The following is an 18,136-nucleotide window of genomic DNA, read 5'->3' as shown; positions in this document are numbered from 1 at the left end:
TCCTCTGAACAGTTGATGCTGAGATGTGTCTGTTACTTGAACTCTGTGAAACATTTATTTGGGCTGCAATCTGAGGTGCAGTTAACTCTAATGAACTTATCCTCTGCAGCAGAGGTAACTCTTGGTCTTCCTTTCCTGTGGCGGTCCTCATGAGAGCCAGTTTCATTATAGTGCTTGATGATTTTTGCAACTCCACTTGAAGAAACTTTCAAAGTTCTTGAAATGTTCCGTATGACTGACCTTCATGTCTTACATTAATGATGGACTGTCGTTTCTCTGTGCTTATTTGAGGTCTTGCCATAATATGGACTTGGTCTTTTACCAAATACGGCTATCTTCTGTATACCACCCCTTTCTTGTCACAACACAACTGATGGCTCAAAATAATTAAGAAAAGAAATTCCACAAATTTACTTTTAAGGCATTCCTGTTAATTGAAATGCATTTCAGATGACTACCTCATGAAGCTGGTTGAGAGAATGCCAAAAGTGTGCAAAGCTGTCATCAAGGCAAAGGGTGGCTACTTTGAAGAAGCTCAAATATAAATATATTTGGATTTGTTTAACACTTTTTTGGTTATTACATGATTTCATATGTGTTATTTCATAGTTTCGATGTCTTCACTATTATTCTACAATGTAAAAAATATTAAAAATAAAGAAAAACCCTGGAATGAGTAGGCGTCAACTTTTGACTGGTACTGTATATTTATATTCCGGACTCGGTCCGCATGCAACTGTCCTGCAATTCTATCCATTTTGCCATGGGGTTTTGTACTGTGTATTTATACTGGATTTTTGACATAGCTCACTGTAATATACTGCTGTACATATCATTCTTAGTATATCTTGTGTAAATTCATCTGGTGTATATAGGTGTAGATTGCATTTGGGTTACTGTTACAGTGCAATTTGGGTTGTTAATTGGATTCGTTCCAACATTTGTTGATTATTTGTCATTTTTTGGGGGCTACTGGTTTGACATTATACTGCATTGTTAGGAACAAGTAACATAAGGTGGGTGCAAAAAAGTGCTTAACAAGGCTCTCCAACCCTGTTCCTGGAGAGCTACCTTCCTGTAGGTTCACTCCAACCCTAATCTAGCACACCTGATACTAGTAATTAGTTGGTTAATAAGCTGAACCAGGTTAGTTACAACTGGGGGTTGGAGTGAAAACCTACAGGAGGGTAGCTCTCTAGGAACAGGGTTGGAGAGCCCTGTGCTATAACATCTGCAAAACTCTATGCGACCTATGAACTTTTGGTAATGATACAAAATATCACTCAATGAGCTGCATTCCTCATGCTTGGAAAACTACAATATGTGCATTTTGCAATGATAGATGGGCAACAATAATGCCTCTATGATATACACATCCTATTGTATTAGTCAATCTTTGGATTTACAAAAATCTATGTGTGTGCGCATGTGTATGTATTGCAGACATTTGAATGGATACTTCTGTAAAACAAAATACACCTTGTGGAGTGTGTGTAGAGCAGAGGTAGGCAACCCTGTTCCTGAAGTCCTGTACTGCAGGATTTTGTTCCAACTAGTCACCCACCACACCCGACCAACTGAGCTAATTGATCAGTTCAGTGATTGCCTAAATTTTACACACCTGGTCTTCCAGGTCGGTTAGATCAAAAACATGAAGTGCCTGTGGCACTCCAGGATCAGGGTTGCCTACCCCTGGTGTAGAGACTGCTATCTATAAAGCCAACACCTCTGAGTTAAGTTGGTGGCTGGTTTCATAGGTACCCATCTGCACAGCCCAGCCCCATTTCAGCTAGACCTGAGCGCTGGTGAGATTTAGTTGTCTTGGATACACTATATCTGCATTCATGTGTTGTGAAGCCAATGCCATGTGCCCCAGGGAACCTTTTCCAAGATTGTCAAAAGCAGGCGCAAGTCAGACAATAGGCTATAAGAGAAAGTGTATTATCTATCCATTGTTTAGGAAAGATGTTTATAGAAAATTTATCAAATATTGTTTTCAAATCACAAGAAAGTAATATCATGCAGATATCTTTATTTTTAGCTCTTTACAACCAGAAGCATCAGTTTAGAAATTCCCTTTATTAAGTCACTAATCTCAACTGTGTCATGTTTATAATAGGCCTACTGTAAAATGTTAGTGGACTCTACACTTGGGAATTGTTTTCACCCAGTGGCGCAAGACAGTACCTGTTTCTATTCATTGGCAGCCTTGGTATCCTGGCCCTTCACATCTTCAATGTACACTACCGTTTAGTTTGGGGTCACTTAGAAATGTCCTTGTTTTTGAAAGAAAACCTAAAGATTTTGTCCATTAAAATAACGTCAAATTGATCAGAAATACAGTGTTGACATTGTTAATGTTGTAAATGACTATTGAAGCTGGAAACGGCAGATTTTTTATGGAATATCTACATAGGTGTACAGAGGCCCATTATCAGCAACCATCACTCCTATGTTCCAATGGCATGTTGTGTTAGCTAATCCAAGTTATCATTTTAAAAGGCTAATTGATCATTAGAAAACCCTTTTGCAATTATGCTAGCACAGCTGAAAACGGTTGCACTAATTAAAGAAGCAATAAAGCTGGCCTTCAGACTATTTGAGTATCTGGAGCATCAGCATTTGTGGGTTTGATTACAGGATCAAAATGGCCAGAAACAAATAACTTTATTCTGAAACTCGTCAGTCTATTCTTGTTCTGAGAAATGAAGGCTATTCCATGTGAGAAATTTCCAAGAAACTGAAGATCTCGTACATCGCTGTGTACTACTCCCTTCACAGAACCGCGCAAACTGGCTCTAACCAGAGCCTCCCACTCTTTCTATTCTGGTTAGCGCCAGTTTGCGCGGTTCTGTGAAGGGAGTAGTATACAGCGTTGTATGAGCTCTTCAGTTTCTTGGCAATTTCTCACATGGAATAGCCTTCAATTGAACCCACAAATGCTGATGCTCCAGACACTCAACTAGTCTAAAGGCCAGTTTTATTGCTTCTTTAAATCAGCACGTTTCAGAAAAATGGATGCCAATTCCCTCTCTCTCACACACACAGTCTTGCACAGCTAACCTTGTGGGGACATACAATTCAGTCCCATTCAAAATCCTATTTTCCCTAACCCGTACTCTTAACCGAACCTTAACCAAAAAAACGAACCTTAACCCTAACCCTAGCTCCTAACCCTTAACATAATTCTAACCTAAACCCCCTAGAAATAGCATTTGACTTTGTCGGGACTAACAAAATGTCCCCAGTTGGTTTGTTTACGATGATGATATGATACTGCTACTACTTGTTTTCTCTGATCAGTGGAGTTGTGAGTTAGTGTATTTGTGTGGTGTTTTTTTTGTTGGTGTGGACATGTTGAATTATTCTTGTGGGGAACAGAAGTCCCCACAAGAATAATTCAACATGTCCACACCAACAAACCACCACCACACAAATACACTAACTCACAACTCCACTGATCAGAGAAAACAAGTAGTAGCAGTATCATATGGTATTAGTGGAGATCAGACAACAAATCAGATTAGAAAAAGGCAAAATGGCAACACAAATATGATCTCATACATTTAATAAAACGGGTGACATGACATTAAACTAAGCTCATAATGACCTTGCTTTTTATAGCCAGGTTGGGATGCACTAATCCAATCTAGTGTAATCTGTTTCAATCTCTGATAAATGCTTACCACATGCATCTCTCTGAACGGATGGTTCCTATTGGCCCATCCATAGCATCTGCTATTCCTATAAAGAGCTTCACCACATGTTTAAACTGAGCACCTCGTTCTCATTCTCGTTTTGTTTTGTAGCTGCGCAGTCCAGGATGTAACGACAGAAATGCTAAATGTTAAAAAATGTTAAATTGTAAATTCATGAATAGGAATATATCCTGCTCATTATGTTTTCAAAGCCTTGTTATAAGTAACTTAGCACATTTTTGAATTCTTATATTACAATTGACATGGAATTATTATCAGAGATACACTGAGTATACATAACATTAAGAACACCTGCTCTTTCCATGACATAGACTGACCAGGTGAAAGCTATAATCCCTTATTGATGTCACTTGTTAAATCCACTTAAATCTGTGTAGGTGAAGGGGAGGAGACTGGTTAAAGAAGGATTTTTAAGCCTTGAGACAATTGAGACATGGATTGTGTATGTGTGCCATTCAGAGGGTTAATGGACAAGACAAAATATTGAAATGCCTTTGAATGGGGTATGGTAGTAGGTGCCAGGTGCAACACTGCTGGGTCTTTCACACTCAACAGTTTCCCGTGTGTATCAAGAAGGGTCCACCACCCGAAGGACATCCAGCCAACTTGACAACTGTGGGAAGCATTGGCGTCAACATGGGCCAGCATCCCTGTGGAACGCTTTCGACACCTTGTAGAGTCCATGCCCTGACAAATTGAGGCTGTTCTGAGGGCAAAAGAGAGGGGGGGTGCAACTCAATATTAGGAAGGTATTCCTAATGTTTGGTATACTCAGTGTATACACTATTTTAATTGAGTAGATATACTGGATCTTGCAACAGTGATGGAACTGATCAGAGAGTAGGCATACATTGACAACACTACAGTATGTGACAGGCAGGGAGGGATGTGAACTTGCAGTGGTCTGGACTTATTCTCCGTATAAATTATACCCCATGCACTTTTTGACACCTACAGTTGAAGTCGGAAGTTTAAATGTATTTGGCTAAGGTGTATGTAAACTCAGTTTCACAATTCCTCACATTTCATCCTAGCAAAAAATCCCTGTCTTAGGTCAGTTAGGATCACCACTTTATTTTAAGAATGTGAAATGTTAGAATAGAGTGATTTATTTCAGCTTTTATTTCTTTCAACACATTCCCAGTGGGTCAGAAGTTTACATACACTCAATTAGTATTTGGTAGCATTGCCTTTAAATTGTTTAACTTGGGTCAAACGTTTTGGGTAGCCTTCCACAAGCTTCCCACAATAAGTTGGGTGGATATTGGCCCATTCCTCCTGACAGAGCTGGTGTAACCGAGTCAGATTTGAAGGCCTCCTTGCTCACACACGCTTTTTCAGTTCTGCCCACAAATTTTATATTGGATTGAGGTCAGGGCTTTGTGATGGCCACTCCAATACCTTGACTTTGTTGTCCTTAAGCCTTTTTGCCACAACTTTGGAAGTATGCTTAGGGTCATTGTCCATTTGGAAGACCCATGTGTGACCAAGCTTTAACTTCCTGACTGATGTCTTGAGATGTTGCTTCAATATATCCACATAATTTTCTCTTCTCATGTTGCCATCTATTTTGTGAAGTGCACCAGTCCCTCCTGCAGCAAAGCACCCCCACAACATGATGCTGCCAACCCCATGCTTCACGGTTGGGATGGTGTTCTTCGGCTTTCAAGCATCCCACTTTTTCCTCCAAACATAACTATGGTCATTATGGTCAAAGAGGACATTTCTCCAAAAAGTACGATCTTTGTCCCCATGTGCAGTTGCAAACCGTAGTCTAGCGTTTTTTATGGCGGTTTTGGAGCAGTGGCTTCTTCCTTGCTGAGCTGCCTTTCAGGTTATGTCGATATAGGATTCGGTTAACTGTGGATATAGATACTTTTGTACCGGTTTCCTCCAGCATCTTCACAAGGTCCTTTGCTGTTCTGGGATTGATTTGTACTTTTCGCACCAAAGTACGTTCATCTCTAGTAGACAGAACGCGTCTCCTTCCTGAGCGGTATGACAGCTGCGCGGTCCCATGGTGTTTATACTTGCGTACTATTGTTTGTACAGATGAACGTGGTACCTTCAGGCATTTGGAAATTGCTCCCAAGGATGAACCAGACTGAGGTCTTGGCTGACTTCTTTTGATTTTCCCATGATGTCAAGCAAAGAGGCACTGAGTTTGAAGGTAGACCTTGAAATACATCCACAGGTACACCTCCAATTGACTCAAATGATGTCAACCTATCAGAAGTTTTCTAAAGCCATGACATAATTTTCTGGAATTTTCCAAGTTGTTTAAAGGCACAGTCAACTTAGTGTATGTAAACTTCTGACCCACTGGAATTGTGATACAGTGAATTATAAGTGAAATAATCTGTCTGTAAACAATTGTTGGAAAAATGACTTGTGTCATGCACAAGGTAGATGTCCTAACCGACTTCCCAAAACTATAGTTCGTTAACAAGAAATTTGTGGAGTGGTTGAAAAAAGAGTTTTAATGACTCCATCCTAATTGTATGTAAACTTCCGACTTCAACTGTAGCTAACTGCATACATTTTCAAAATCGAATGCTCTATGTACTGTTGCTATACACTAACACATACTGTAGGTGGCAAGTATATGTACTGTATCTCAGTACATTATTGTATTCTGCCCCCTGGTGGTGAAACCAGCCTAGAACAGGTGCTATCGTCTAATTTGAGTTTGAGACAGTCCCCCAATAATGATCAAAGGCTGATTATGTGATTATGCCCATAGGTATTTATTAAAATGCATTGATGTCAATGTTTTTAAATATTTTTTCCACAATTTTTTTGCTTATAAAATAACCCATATCCATACAACTTGTCCACAAAGTGCCTTAAATGATGCTTTAAAACATTTCATATTATTTCCAATAAGTACCATGACAACAAAGGGAGATTTTGGCCACACTCATATATAACACTAAAGTATTTTAACAATAGTTAAACATATAACAATTAGTTAATTTTGTCTTCCTCCAGTCCCATCTGAAGTGTTCTGTGTCTTTGGATATTGGTTAGCGTGTGAAGTGTTCTATATGTTTGCATATTGGTTAGTGTGTGTGTGTGAAGGGTCTTGACTAGCTCTGGATGCCAAGGCCAGCAGGGTGACACTGTATACCTCTGTCTCGTCTCCTCTCAGGGTGAGGGGCGCACACACCTGTACCACCTCATTCGGCTAAAATCACACATACAGACACACGCACACACACATAATCAGATTTAAATCCACAATCAGTGGAGGATGTACAGTACATGTGCAAATTCAATAAGAGGAAAATATAGTTTTAGTAATGTATAAAGCCACATGAAGGAACAGGAAGTGTAGTTTGTACATTCTCTTCACACAGACTTTGTAATACATATGGACTCCTTTTGTATGCAGGTATGGCTTCACTTGATTTGCACATTTTCTTTGGTAACTGAAGTATGTCAAAACAAAAACTACCATCCTATGCAGATCTAAGGGAGTGAAATAACTAAACTATATTATACAGTTTCCCCTCCACGTGGAACCACTTGGGACGAATACCGTGACAGCTTGCTGTGTCTAGTACAGGGCCGTCCACCCTGGACGTGGAGAGCTACTGTACTGCATGTTTTCACTCCAACCCTAACCAAGCACACCTGATTCTAATAATTAGCTTAGGTTGTAACTACCCTGATTGATAATTTATCTGAATGGGTGGCGAACGTTACACCATAGTGCACAACAGAGCAGTGTTTCTCGGGGGACCACTAGAGTGTGCACATTTTTGTTATAACCCAGAGCTAACACACCTGATTCAACTAATCAAGGGCTTGGTGATGTGTTCATAAATTGAATCTAGTGTGGTATTGCTGCTGTAAATGTAAATGTAAATGTAATGTAAATGCTGCTGGGCTAGAACAAAAATGTGGCCACCTTGAGAAACACTGTGTTAAAGTACAGGTCATGGTATGGTTACACACCATTCTAGATCTGTCCATTCAGGAGAAGTGAACTAAAAAAGGTTCAGCCACGTTTTCCTCATGAGATTATTTTCAATAGATGAATTGAACTAAATTGACCCCAAAGCCCAACCCCATGTATACGGTGCATTCATGTTGAGGCTTTTAGACAGCAGTCGCACCTTAAGGCCACAAGGAGGAGTCCAGATCACAGTGATGGTGCGTCTGTGGCCGGCGTCCACCGTGCCCCTGGTCGGCTCCACGGTGAAGCCCCTCTGTTGCAGCGCCTGAAGCCCCTCCCAGCTGAACTCCACGTTCTGCACATGGACAGGAGAGGGCAAAGTTCACAACATAGGTAAGGTCAACACAGGAGGAGAGGAAGTCATGTGTTGTGGTCAAGTGGTCCGATTGTCTACTCTTCTCCCCTAACTGTGTAGTTGCTCACTTCATCTCATGGAATAAACAGCATGGGATCTTTTGTCAGAAATGTGGTGGAAACTAAGTCCCTAGTCCATGTTTACACTAATCCACTGCTTTTGAATCCATGAGAGTGAATAAGGGGGAGTGGTACACCGCAGCCAATGTTAGGATCTCCAAATTAATCTGAACTCATCCTAATGACGTTATTTCAACTAGATTTCAACCTGTTTTGTAATGATGTTATTTCAACCAGATTTCAACCTGTTTTGTAATGATGTAATTTCAACAAGATTCCAACCTGCTTATAATGACATTATTTCAACCAGATTTTTACCTGTTTGTAGTGATGGTATTTCAACCTGTTTAAGGCTGCTGCTGCAACCAGTGAGCTAGCAGTGACCCTGGTCGTGGTCATGTGCGTGTTTACTTTATTTAAAGATAGGATGTTGTAACCAAAAGTCTCCAGAAGAAGTCTAACCCCTTGTTTTTTAATTGTAATCAACAACAATAGTATAAGTATTAGCCTACCTTCTTTGCCATAGGCTGTGTGGAGCAGATGCAGCCCACCTCCAGCTCTCTGACCGCTGGGCTCATGGCCCCCTCTCTGTAGACCCCTCTAAGGGTGAGCAGCATAGGGAGAGGGGGCTTCTCACAGTCTACTACACAAGGAGAAGAGAACAAGCAAAACAGGCTTACAGTCACAAATCAAAAATCAAATACATTTTGTATTTGTAACATGCTTTGTAAACAACAGACTGTAGACTGACAGTGAAATGCTTACTTACGGGTTCCTTTCCAACAATGCAGAGTTAAAGATTAGTGACACGAGGAATAAATACCAGTGAATAACAATAACAAGTAAAAATAACATGGCAATATACAAGGAGTACCAGTACCGAGTCGATGTGCAGGGGTATGAGGTACTTGAGGTAGTTATGTACATATAGGTAGGGGTAAAGTGACTAGGCAACAGGATAGATAATAGACAGGTAGCAGCAGCGTATGTGGTGAGTGTGAAAGTGTGTGTGTGTGTGTGTGTGCGTGCTAATGTAGTCTGTGTGTGTGTGTCAGTATGTGAGTGTGTGGGTAGAGTCCATTATGTGTGCATAAAGTCAGTGCAAGAGAGTTAGTGCAAAAAAGGGTCAATGCAGGTAGTCTGGGTAGCCATTTGATTAACTATTTATCAGTCTTGTTTAGCAGTCTTATGGCTTGGGGGTAGAAGATGTTCAGGGGCCTGTTCGTTCCAGACCGTGTGGTAGCATTTAATGGCTATTGATGTGAGTGCTACAGGGAGATAGTCATTTAGACAGGTTACCTTGGCGTTCTTGGGCACGGGAACTATAGTAGTCTGCTTGAAACAAGTTGGTATTACAGACCGGGTCAGGGATAGGTTGAAAATGTCAGTGATAACACTGGCCAGCTGATCAGCGCATGCACCAAGTATGCGTCCTTGTATTCCGTCTGACCCCGCGGCCTTGCGAATGTTAACCTGTTTAAAGGTCTTACTCACATTGGCTACGGAGAGCGGGATCACACAGTAGTCCGGAACAGCTGGTGTTCTCATGCATGGTTTAGTGTTGCCTAGAAGCAAGCATAGAAGGCATTTAGCTCATCTAGTAGGCTTGCGTCGCTGGGCAGCTCATGGCTGGGTTTCTCTTTGTAATCTGTGATAGTTTGCAAGCCCTGCCACATCTGTCGAGCGCCAGAGCCGGCATAGTAGGATTCGATCTTAGTCCTGTATTGACACTTTGCCTGTTTGATGGCTCGTCGGAGGGCATAGTAGGATTCCTTATATGCATCTGGATTATTGTCCCGCTCCTTGAAAGCTGCAGCTCTAGCCTTTAGCTCAGTGCGGATGTTGCCTGTAATCCATGGCTTCTGGTTGGGGTATGTCCATACGGTCACTGTGGGGACGACGTCATTGATGCACTTATTAATGAAGCCAGTGACTGATGTAGTAAGGAGAAAGAGAGAGAACGCGCGAGAGAGAAAGAGAGCGCGAGAGAGGGATACCTGTGTGCTCAGAGTCCCCGGAGGCTGGCAGAAGGTGAACGGCATCAGTGGAAACTGCCAGCGGGTCTCCTCCACACAGGTACATGATGTGAGAGCGAGCTGCACCCTTCAGCACCATGACACACACTGTGCTCTAAGGGAAGGAGTGGCAGGGTGTTAGAGCAGCTTATGTCCTCTACATACAATCCAAAGTGACATAATAGTGGTCAGTTTATCTTTAGTAACACTTTACAGTCCGAGATAGTGATTAAAATCGGGAAACATCCTGTGTCAGTAAATCTATCTAGTTCCACTGAACTCCTGCATTAGATACCTTCCCACTCAGTGCCAACCTAATAACAGCCTTTATCAGGAAACTGGTTCATACATTGCTCTATATTCAGCTGTGTGTGTACATGTGTGTGTGTGTGTGTGAGATGAGTGGCTTAGTAAAGTTTGATTTCGTTTTTAGGCCTCACTCTCACATTCAGGACTGCCACTGGGTGGTGGTGAGGTTTCATTTGAACACCGCTAAATAAACATAAAAAAAATAGGCAGAGGCTGCAGATCCGAAAGTAACTACTCCATCCCGCCCCCCTGGAAGCCTCTTCCCCAGAACTGAAGTTCCGAATCACGCATGCATTTCTTTACCTCTACTTTATGCACACATTTTTTGTAGTCACCCTCCCTTCACATTTCTCACTGTCAATCGTGAATGATAATTATTTAAGTTTTACTGGTGAAACGTCCATGCAGCATCTGCATAACAACCATATGATCTCAATCAGTTTAATGAGAATATGCATTTAGATCTTCTTGAGTTATAAAGTGTTGTTTTGAGGTAGACTAAAGTGTTGTTTTGAATTATGTACAGTGAAATTCATTTTAGAACATATGGTGTTAACAAACTGTAGCATACCTTTGTTTTGTTTAATTTAAAGCACATTTTTTGCCTAGCGCGCTGTTGAGTTTTTGCAGCATGAAAGAAAAATGTGACCATTCGCATAATCATCCTAAAATCTCATAAGAAATTAGGTGGTGTGTTTTGTTTCATTAAAGGAGCACCATTTATTAATCAATGAAATTCGCCAGAGTAGCCAGTTGTCTGGGCAGTCGAACGAGTAGAGTAGAGACTGCGTTAAGTAGAGAATCATGTGCATTAGCTATAGTCCACCACTTTTGTAGTAGCACTATGTATGGAATATAGAGGCAGAAGGGTGCCATTTCAGATGCAGCAACTATGTCAGGAGAGCTGGATGATTCTGTGGTACCTTGTTCATGAGCTCCACCTTCAGTATGTCCGAGTAGTGGAGGCTCTCGTGGTCTGGCAGGAAGGTCACGGTGATGTCCTGGCTCTTTCCTGGGGCGATGGTGCCCTCTATGGGCATCACTTTGAACACACTCCGACCACTGTAGTTCTGGGTCCCTGGCCACGGGGAGGTGGAAGAGAAAGAAACCAAGATTATTAATTCATTTAACAACAATGTTAGCTTCAGAAATAATTTAACATAATTAGATTTAATATAATGCTTCATCAGAAAACGCTAGATTTTTTAATCCAACAAATGATAGCTAACACTAACTACAGAGAATGCAACAGCTCATGGCATTAGCCCTTAGTTCTGAGTGAGAAATGTGGACCTAGGTCGGATGGACTGGTCTTACCCACAGTGGGGTGTGTCTGTTCCTCTGGGCCTGGGCTGAGGAGGGCAGGGAAAGAGTCTGCTCCACTCTGGGCTTTACACCCCAGCGACAGGCTGTGCAGTAGCACAGAGAAGCGCACCGCCAGAGATGATGTGTTCTGCAGCTGAAGACAGAGGACACAGCTTTCAATATCACAACTTCATTGACATGGTATCGGGCGCAGTACAGGCTAAGTAGCCTGCTGCTGTATAAGTACACAAAGTAAGCTTAGTCCGAACCAGAATGACCCATAGGACAAGATCCTCTCTCCTGTTTCTGTAGCTTGAGGCAGCTTGATCTACAAGTACACCCCCTGGACAAGATACTAGTTGATGCTGGCTAACTGACCTTAAAGACCTGGGCGGCTCTCTCCTTCTCCAACATGTAGCCAAAGTCCATGAGGCCACCCTGGTGGGAGCAGGTGAGAAGGGGATCCACTCCCACCCCGCACAGCGTGATCTCCAGGGTCATGCTTGGGCTGTGGAGCTCCACAGTCTCACGGTACTGTGAAAGGAGCCACAGCATCAGCTATAGGGAAGACAGCAACGTGTGTTTGTTTTCAGGTCCATTAAGTGCGATTGACCCACCCTTTTTCCCAGTGCAGGTGTGAAGGCCAGTAACAATGTGTGTGTGGCTCCAGGACCCAGCCGTCTCAGAGCATTTAGGAGGGAGAACGGACCACTCAGGTCCAGCACTGAGGACCTCAGCTTGGCAAGGGTTAAGGAAGAGTAGTCAAGTAACAGCAATATTTAAATCCTACCTTCAAAGGGACCTGTTCAGGAGGGGGCAATGGGTGAAATGTATTGTCTACAGATACGCTTGTGTGGGTCCACTGTTCTGCAAGTGTTTTCTCAGATCAAGTGTAAAACTTATTTTTTTGCATCATCCCCAAAGCCAATTTAAAAAAGTAATAGTTTGACTTACTATGACTGTCATATGTGGTTGTTGTAGCTACCTTAAGATGAATGCACTAACTGTAAATCACGCTGGATAAGAGCATCAGCTAAATGAATAAAATGTAAATGTTCAAGTCACTCAATTGTCTTGCAAAGTTAGAAGACAATCAAACTTGCAATTATGCTATTTTTCTACCAGTGGATCTGTGGAACAGATATGATTGTCAGCATGTAGAACAGGAAATCATGTCAGTTCTATTCATAACTTTTTTTATCTTTTTCACCTCACTGAATAACCTCTGGTTTCTAGGTCTGATGTGTCTAGATTAGCCTTAAAGCTATATCATACAATTCTAGCTATATACAATGTGTGTATCAATGACACAAATGGGCCATGCGATGTTATATATATTTTTAAATATAGGCTACATCATCCTCTTTCAACCAGCACATAGAGAAAGACTGAGGCTTATTCTTAACAGCTTATATATATTTTTTTTTTAATCAACCACTTTATGTTGAAAACCAATTAAATAATGAATCAAGTGGATTGATGCATGCATCATACTCAGAATGTCAACATGTTATTAGAACTGAAATAGTTTTCATTCTGAGCACCATGGAGTTTTTTGTCTTAGAAAAACAGGTGGTAGAAATTCTGCAGCGGTAAAGATTCATGAATAAACCCCACTGACTTTTCTCACATAACCACAGATCATCACACTCTGGCGATCTAGGTCGTTCGTGCATGTTGTGACCCAGAAAAGGATACCTCCAAGGCTTCCTGAGAAATATTCTGAACAGTGAGCTTTTTGACCACTTTCTGTCCTAAGTGAACAAAAGAAACAAAGAATTGACACAAGTAGCAATATATTCACAGGCAAGGGAAAATAGGGAAAAAACTTCCAATGTCAGAATCAGACCTGGGTTCAAATACTATTTGAAATAATTTAAAATACTTTATTATCTGTCCTTGATTGAAATCAAAATATTAATGAACCAATACAATTGTCCCAAAACCACAAACTCTGTCCATTTGGCACTCCATGCAAGCTTAAGCAAACACTCAAAGTTTCAAAAGATTTCAAATAGTATTTGATTGCAGCTCTGGTCAGAAGAATACATTTGAATGAACTGACCCACAGCCACCTGGTGGTAGTTGATGGTGGTCTGACCGTTACTGGACGCGACCACCAGGGGGGGCCTAACGGCTGGGCAATGCAGCTCCAGGTACAGCGTGTTGAGGGGGCTGCTGGGACAGAGGACGGCTCGTCAGCGTTACAACAACAGAGGCAGTGGGAGAAACACTTCAACCTGTTCTCTCCACATTATTCCCACGAAATGAATGTGTGTAATTGATTCATGTAAATGATGATGGAGGGCACAGACAAATTAATATAAGGTTGGTGTTGTAAATAGGATCTACATGGGAGTTGTAGTGTGTATAGTATACTACCTGCAGGATGGCTGGGCATGGGGGTCATTCTGGGGTGGATCTCCGTCGGACACGAAGCAAGGGATGACGTATCGACTGTAGTGCTCAGGGAAGGCATGCAGGAGGGAGGCCCTGCCTGCAGCGTACTCCTCTGATCTGCGAACCAAACAACACAAACATCACTAGCTATTGACCCAATCCTAAACATATCTTGATTGCCTCCCGAGTGGCGCAGTGGTCTGTGCCACTAGAGATTCTGGGTGCGAGTCCAGGCTTTGTCGCAGCCAGCCGCGACTGGGAGACCCATGGGGCGGTGCACAATTGGCCCAGCGTTGTCCAGGTTAGGGGAAGATTTGGCTGACAGGGATGTCCTTGTTCCATCGTGCACTAGCGGCTCCTGTGGCGGGCCGGGCGCAGTGCACGCTGACACTGTCGCCAGGTATACAGTGTTTCCTCCCGACACATTGGTGCGGTTGGCTTCCGGGTTAAGTGGGCATTGTGTCAAGGAGCAGTGTGGCTTGGTTGGGTTGTGTTTCGGAGGATGCACGGCTCTCGACCTCCGCCTCTCCCAAGTCCGTACAGGAGTTGCAGCAATGAGACAAGACGAACTACCAATTGGATACCACGAAAACTGGGGAGAAAAAGGGGGGTTAAAAAAGAAAGAAAAAAAAGAAACATATCTTGATTACATATTTCCTGGCAAATCCCATTGACATAAATGCATAATTTGTGCAAAAATAAGTTGTCTTCGAATGTGCGTAGCTTAGGATTCCGCCCAATGCCTTCAACAGACATTTTTCATAGAGAAGACTAAATACATTACTCACTAAACGCTAAAAAGTAAACGCACTAAACACAGTGCAAGGTGTGAAGCAGATGGTTAAATGTAATGATGTCAGTAGTGTGTTGCTTGCAATTAAACTCTGCCTAAGTTACTCACGTTTGAACATAAAGCTTTTAGGAGGAAGTTTACCTCAGAATTAAGTAAACATTTACGATACATTTTGGATTTGTCACTGAAATATGTAAGGGATAATCAACAAGGGGCTATGCGTTCTATGGAAAATAATAATGTACACTCTAGAATGCCCTTCAAGCCAACCAGAAAAAAGTATTCAACAATGATGCCATGGTATAAAAATGTATATATGCATGATAGTTGTGGTGGTGTAGATGAGCCGTACCCTGACTGTATGTCGGCTGGGTTGGGGGCTCTGAAGGGGCTGTCTGTTTTGGGGCTGATGGACACTTTGCTGATCTTCTCTTTCAGGGTCTGCTTCGCCTGGGGCCGGGCGGGGGGCGGCTTCTTGCCTTCCTGGGGGGCCGTAGGGGCCTCCCTTTTACACTGAGTCAGCACACACATACAGTACACATGAACAATAATGTGCACACACACGTGTGCACATACAAACACACACACACGGTCAAAGTCAAACACATTGTATGGCAGCAAGACAACATTAAAAGGATAGTTTGGGATTTTTGGGGAAATGAGGCCTTTTACCTACTTCCCCAGAGTCAGATGAACTTGTGGACACCATTTTTATGTCTTTGCGTGCAGTTTTAAGGAAGTTGCTAACTAGCGTTAGCGCAATTGCTAACTAGCGTTAGCGCAATTGCTAACTAGCATTAGCGCAATTGCTAACTAGCATTAGCGCAATTGCTAACTAGCATTAGCGCAATTGCTAACTAGCATTAGCGCAATTGCTAACTAGCATTAGCGCAATTGCTAACTAGCATTAGCGCAATTGCTAACTAGCATTAGCGCAATTGCTAACTAGCATTAGCGCAATTGCTAACTAGCATTAGCGCAATTGCTAACTAGCATTAGCGCAATTGCTAACTAGCATTAGCGCAATTGCTAACTAGCATTAGCGCAATTGCTAACTAGCATTAGCGCAATTGCTAACTAGCATTAGCGCAATTGCTAACTAGCATTAGCGCAATTGCTAACTAGCATTAGCGCAATTGCTAACTAGCATTAGCGCAATTGCTAACTAGCATTAGCGCAATTGCTAACTAGCATTAGCGCAATGACTTCCAGTCTTTGTGTTAAGCATACAATATTGACCATGCAGACTCATTCAACTTTTATTAGGAAGATGGAGTGCTCCAAGGACTGAAGCTTACCAGCCCTTCCTGCTCCCCTCCCTTTCTGTTCCCCTCGGCCTTGGTAACCCTCTCCAGCTCGTGGAGGCGCAGCTCCTCGGAGCGACACAGCAGCCGCACCGCCTCTTCCCTTATGGCCTGGTCACACAGCCTGGGCCTGAATGTCACCTGCACCAGACACCTCTGGGAACACAGTAACAAACCAGTCAATGACCTAATGACGTGACCAGTCAGGTTGTTATTGCAAAAGAAAACGTGTTCTCAATGGTTAAATAAAAGGTAACATAAATAAACAATGCAGTCATCAGAACAGAGTATACACTGGAATGGAGTAGAATAGAGAAACTACATAATATGCTAGGCCTCATCACAAAGTGTTCAAGTAAAGTGGAAGCACACTGCTTGTTGGTAGAGTACCTGTCCAGGTAAGACCCGGCCTGTCCTGGGGGTGAGGCTAATCTCTGAGTTTTCGGGGGGAGTGAAGGCGAACAGCCGGGGGCCCACCGGGGCAACAGGGTCCCGGCCAATGCGGGGCACGGGGTGTGTGAACTCGTTGAGGCTGGTGTGTGCGTTGACCACGTGCAGCACGGCTGTGGAACAGTCACCGACCACCGTGGCTCCGAACTGGACCAGAGAGTGAGACAGCTCTAGCGGAGGGTGCACTCCGACTGCACGACATGACAGCGGGAAGTCTCTATCGCAACCATTGGGGAAAACACAATAAAAGTAATGCAGTGAAATATACTTGATAGCACTCTATTTTGTGACAGGACAAGGTGTAGGAAGAAACAAAACCTTGACACCTGTTAATTCCGGATTTGCAGTTGAGCTGAAAGCTGTACTCTCCTGCCTTCTTGGCGCTAAAGATCAAATCCACCTCCAAGGTTTCCAATGGGAGGAGAGTGCCGAAGCCGTCATTGGGCTGGACCTCCACAAACTAGGAGGAGAAAAACACTGCTCAACTGCTCAGTGCTCAGGCCATCCAAACACGGTTTTGTCCTGACTGACTGACAGCAGAAAATCTCCATAGGGCCGGATTAGCTATTCAGGACAGGTTTCGGTGAGATCATAAAGGTCTAAAGCCACAGATATAACAGCAGACACAGAGTCAAATACATAGAAACATAATTCATTCTAATTCAATTGTCAGATATCTCCTTCTGGAGAGTATAGCATAGGCCAAATTGGCATATCAGAGCAAAATCGGTAGAGTCCAAATAAATAAACAGAAGTGTTTCCTACTGATGTTTTATGATGATGACTTGATTTAGCCAGGGTGAAATAGTGGACTATAGAGATGCAAACAGCAGGAAATTAGGTCAAAGGTCAGTCCATAGGGATGCAGTCCGTCAGGCAGATGGAGGCCGTACCTGAGGTATGCTCAGAAAGCCAAAGTCCTGGGGCAGGAGGGTTAAGTTTGTGAGGCGCACGCTGGTCTTCACTGATTCATAGATGGAGCAGTGGCCAAAGTCCACCTCTGTCCGGTCAAAGCACAGGTCAGGGGAGGTGATGACTGCATGGACCGTGAAGGGAACAGGCCGGACCTGAAAGCCCAGTGAAAGAGAGTATTTCTGCCTTATTTCTGTTCTGTTTTGTAATATCTTATGTGGTCAATGTATTTTATTTGCAAAACAACTCTTGATATACGCAAAAACTCTGCATAACTCACATTTGGAACTTCAACTTCTATCTAGAGCAGGGGTGTCAAACTCATTCCACGGAGGGCCTAGTGTCTGCAGGTTTTTGGTTTTTCCTTTCAATAAAGCCCTAGACAACCAGGTGTGGGGAGTTCCTAATTAGTGATGTTAATTCATCAATCAAGTATAAGGGAGGAGCGAAAACCCGCAGACACTCGCCCCCCGTGGAATGAGTTTGACACCTGTGATCTAGAGGTTCTTTATGATGCTTATTCATTTAAGCAGTCACGGGACCTATAAATAAAA

The 18,136-nt window shown here is 42.7% G+C and overlaps 1 protein-coding gene across 6 annotated transcripts in view; it reads right to left on the bottom strand.

Annotated features, from left to right (window-relative positions):
• Positions 1–6,442: 6,442 nt before the first annotated feature.
• The window catches only part of cfap74 (cilia and flagella associated protein 74), a 45,581-nt gene continuing 33,887 nt past the window's right edge, over positions 6,443–18,136 (bottom strand). For 4 of the 6 annotated variants that reach the window (XM_055931733.1, XM_055931736.1, XM_055931737.1 and 1 more), the window contains 16 exons: positions 17,564–17,737; positions 16,997–17,130; positions 16,611–16,887; positions 16,215–16,376; positions 15,269–15,429; positions 14,106–14,240; positions 13,789–13,901; positions 13,422–13,477; positions 12,341–12,460; positions 12,102–12,257; positions 11,736–11,877; positions 11,342–11,496; positions 10,092–10,224; positions 8,607–8,737; positions 7,841–7,975; positions 6,443–6,906 (listed from right to left, as the gene is read on the bottom strand). In XM_055931733.1, coding sequence (XP_055787708.1) covers positions 6,763–6,906; positions 7,841–7,975; positions 8,607–8,737; positions 10,092–10,224; positions 11,342–11,496; positions 11,736–11,877; positions 12,102–12,257; positions 12,341–12,460; positions 13,422–13,477; positions 13,789–13,901; positions 14,106–14,240; positions 15,269–15,429; positions 16,215–16,376; positions 16,611–16,887; positions 16,997–17,130; positions 17,564–17,737 — 2,328 coding nt within the window. In that variant the 3' untranslated portion in view covers positions 6,443–6,762. Of the gene's footprint in view, positions 6,907–7,840; positions 7,976–8,606; positions 9,983–10,091; positions 10,225–11,341; positions 11,497–11,735; positions 11,878–12,101; positions 12,258–12,340; positions 12,461–13,421; positions 13,478–13,788; positions 13,902–14,105; positions 14,241–15,268; positions 15,430–16,214; positions 16,377–16,610; positions 16,888–16,996; positions 17,131–17,563; positions 17,738–18,136 lie in introns of those variants that run through there. The other 2 variants (XM_055931734.1, XM_055931738.1) reach the window with 2 other exon arrangements.

Source organism: Salvelinus fontinalis, chromosome 8 (assembly GCF_029448725.1).
Source record: "Salvelinus fontinalis isolate EN_2023a chromosome 8, ASM2944872v1, whole genome shotgun sequence".
Classification (NCBI taxonomy): domain Eukaryota; kingdom Metazoa; phylum Chordata; class Actinopteri; order Salmoniformes; family Salmonidae; genus Salvelinus; species Salvelinus fontinalis.
This window is presented reverse-complemented; position numbering and strand designations above follow the sequence as displayed.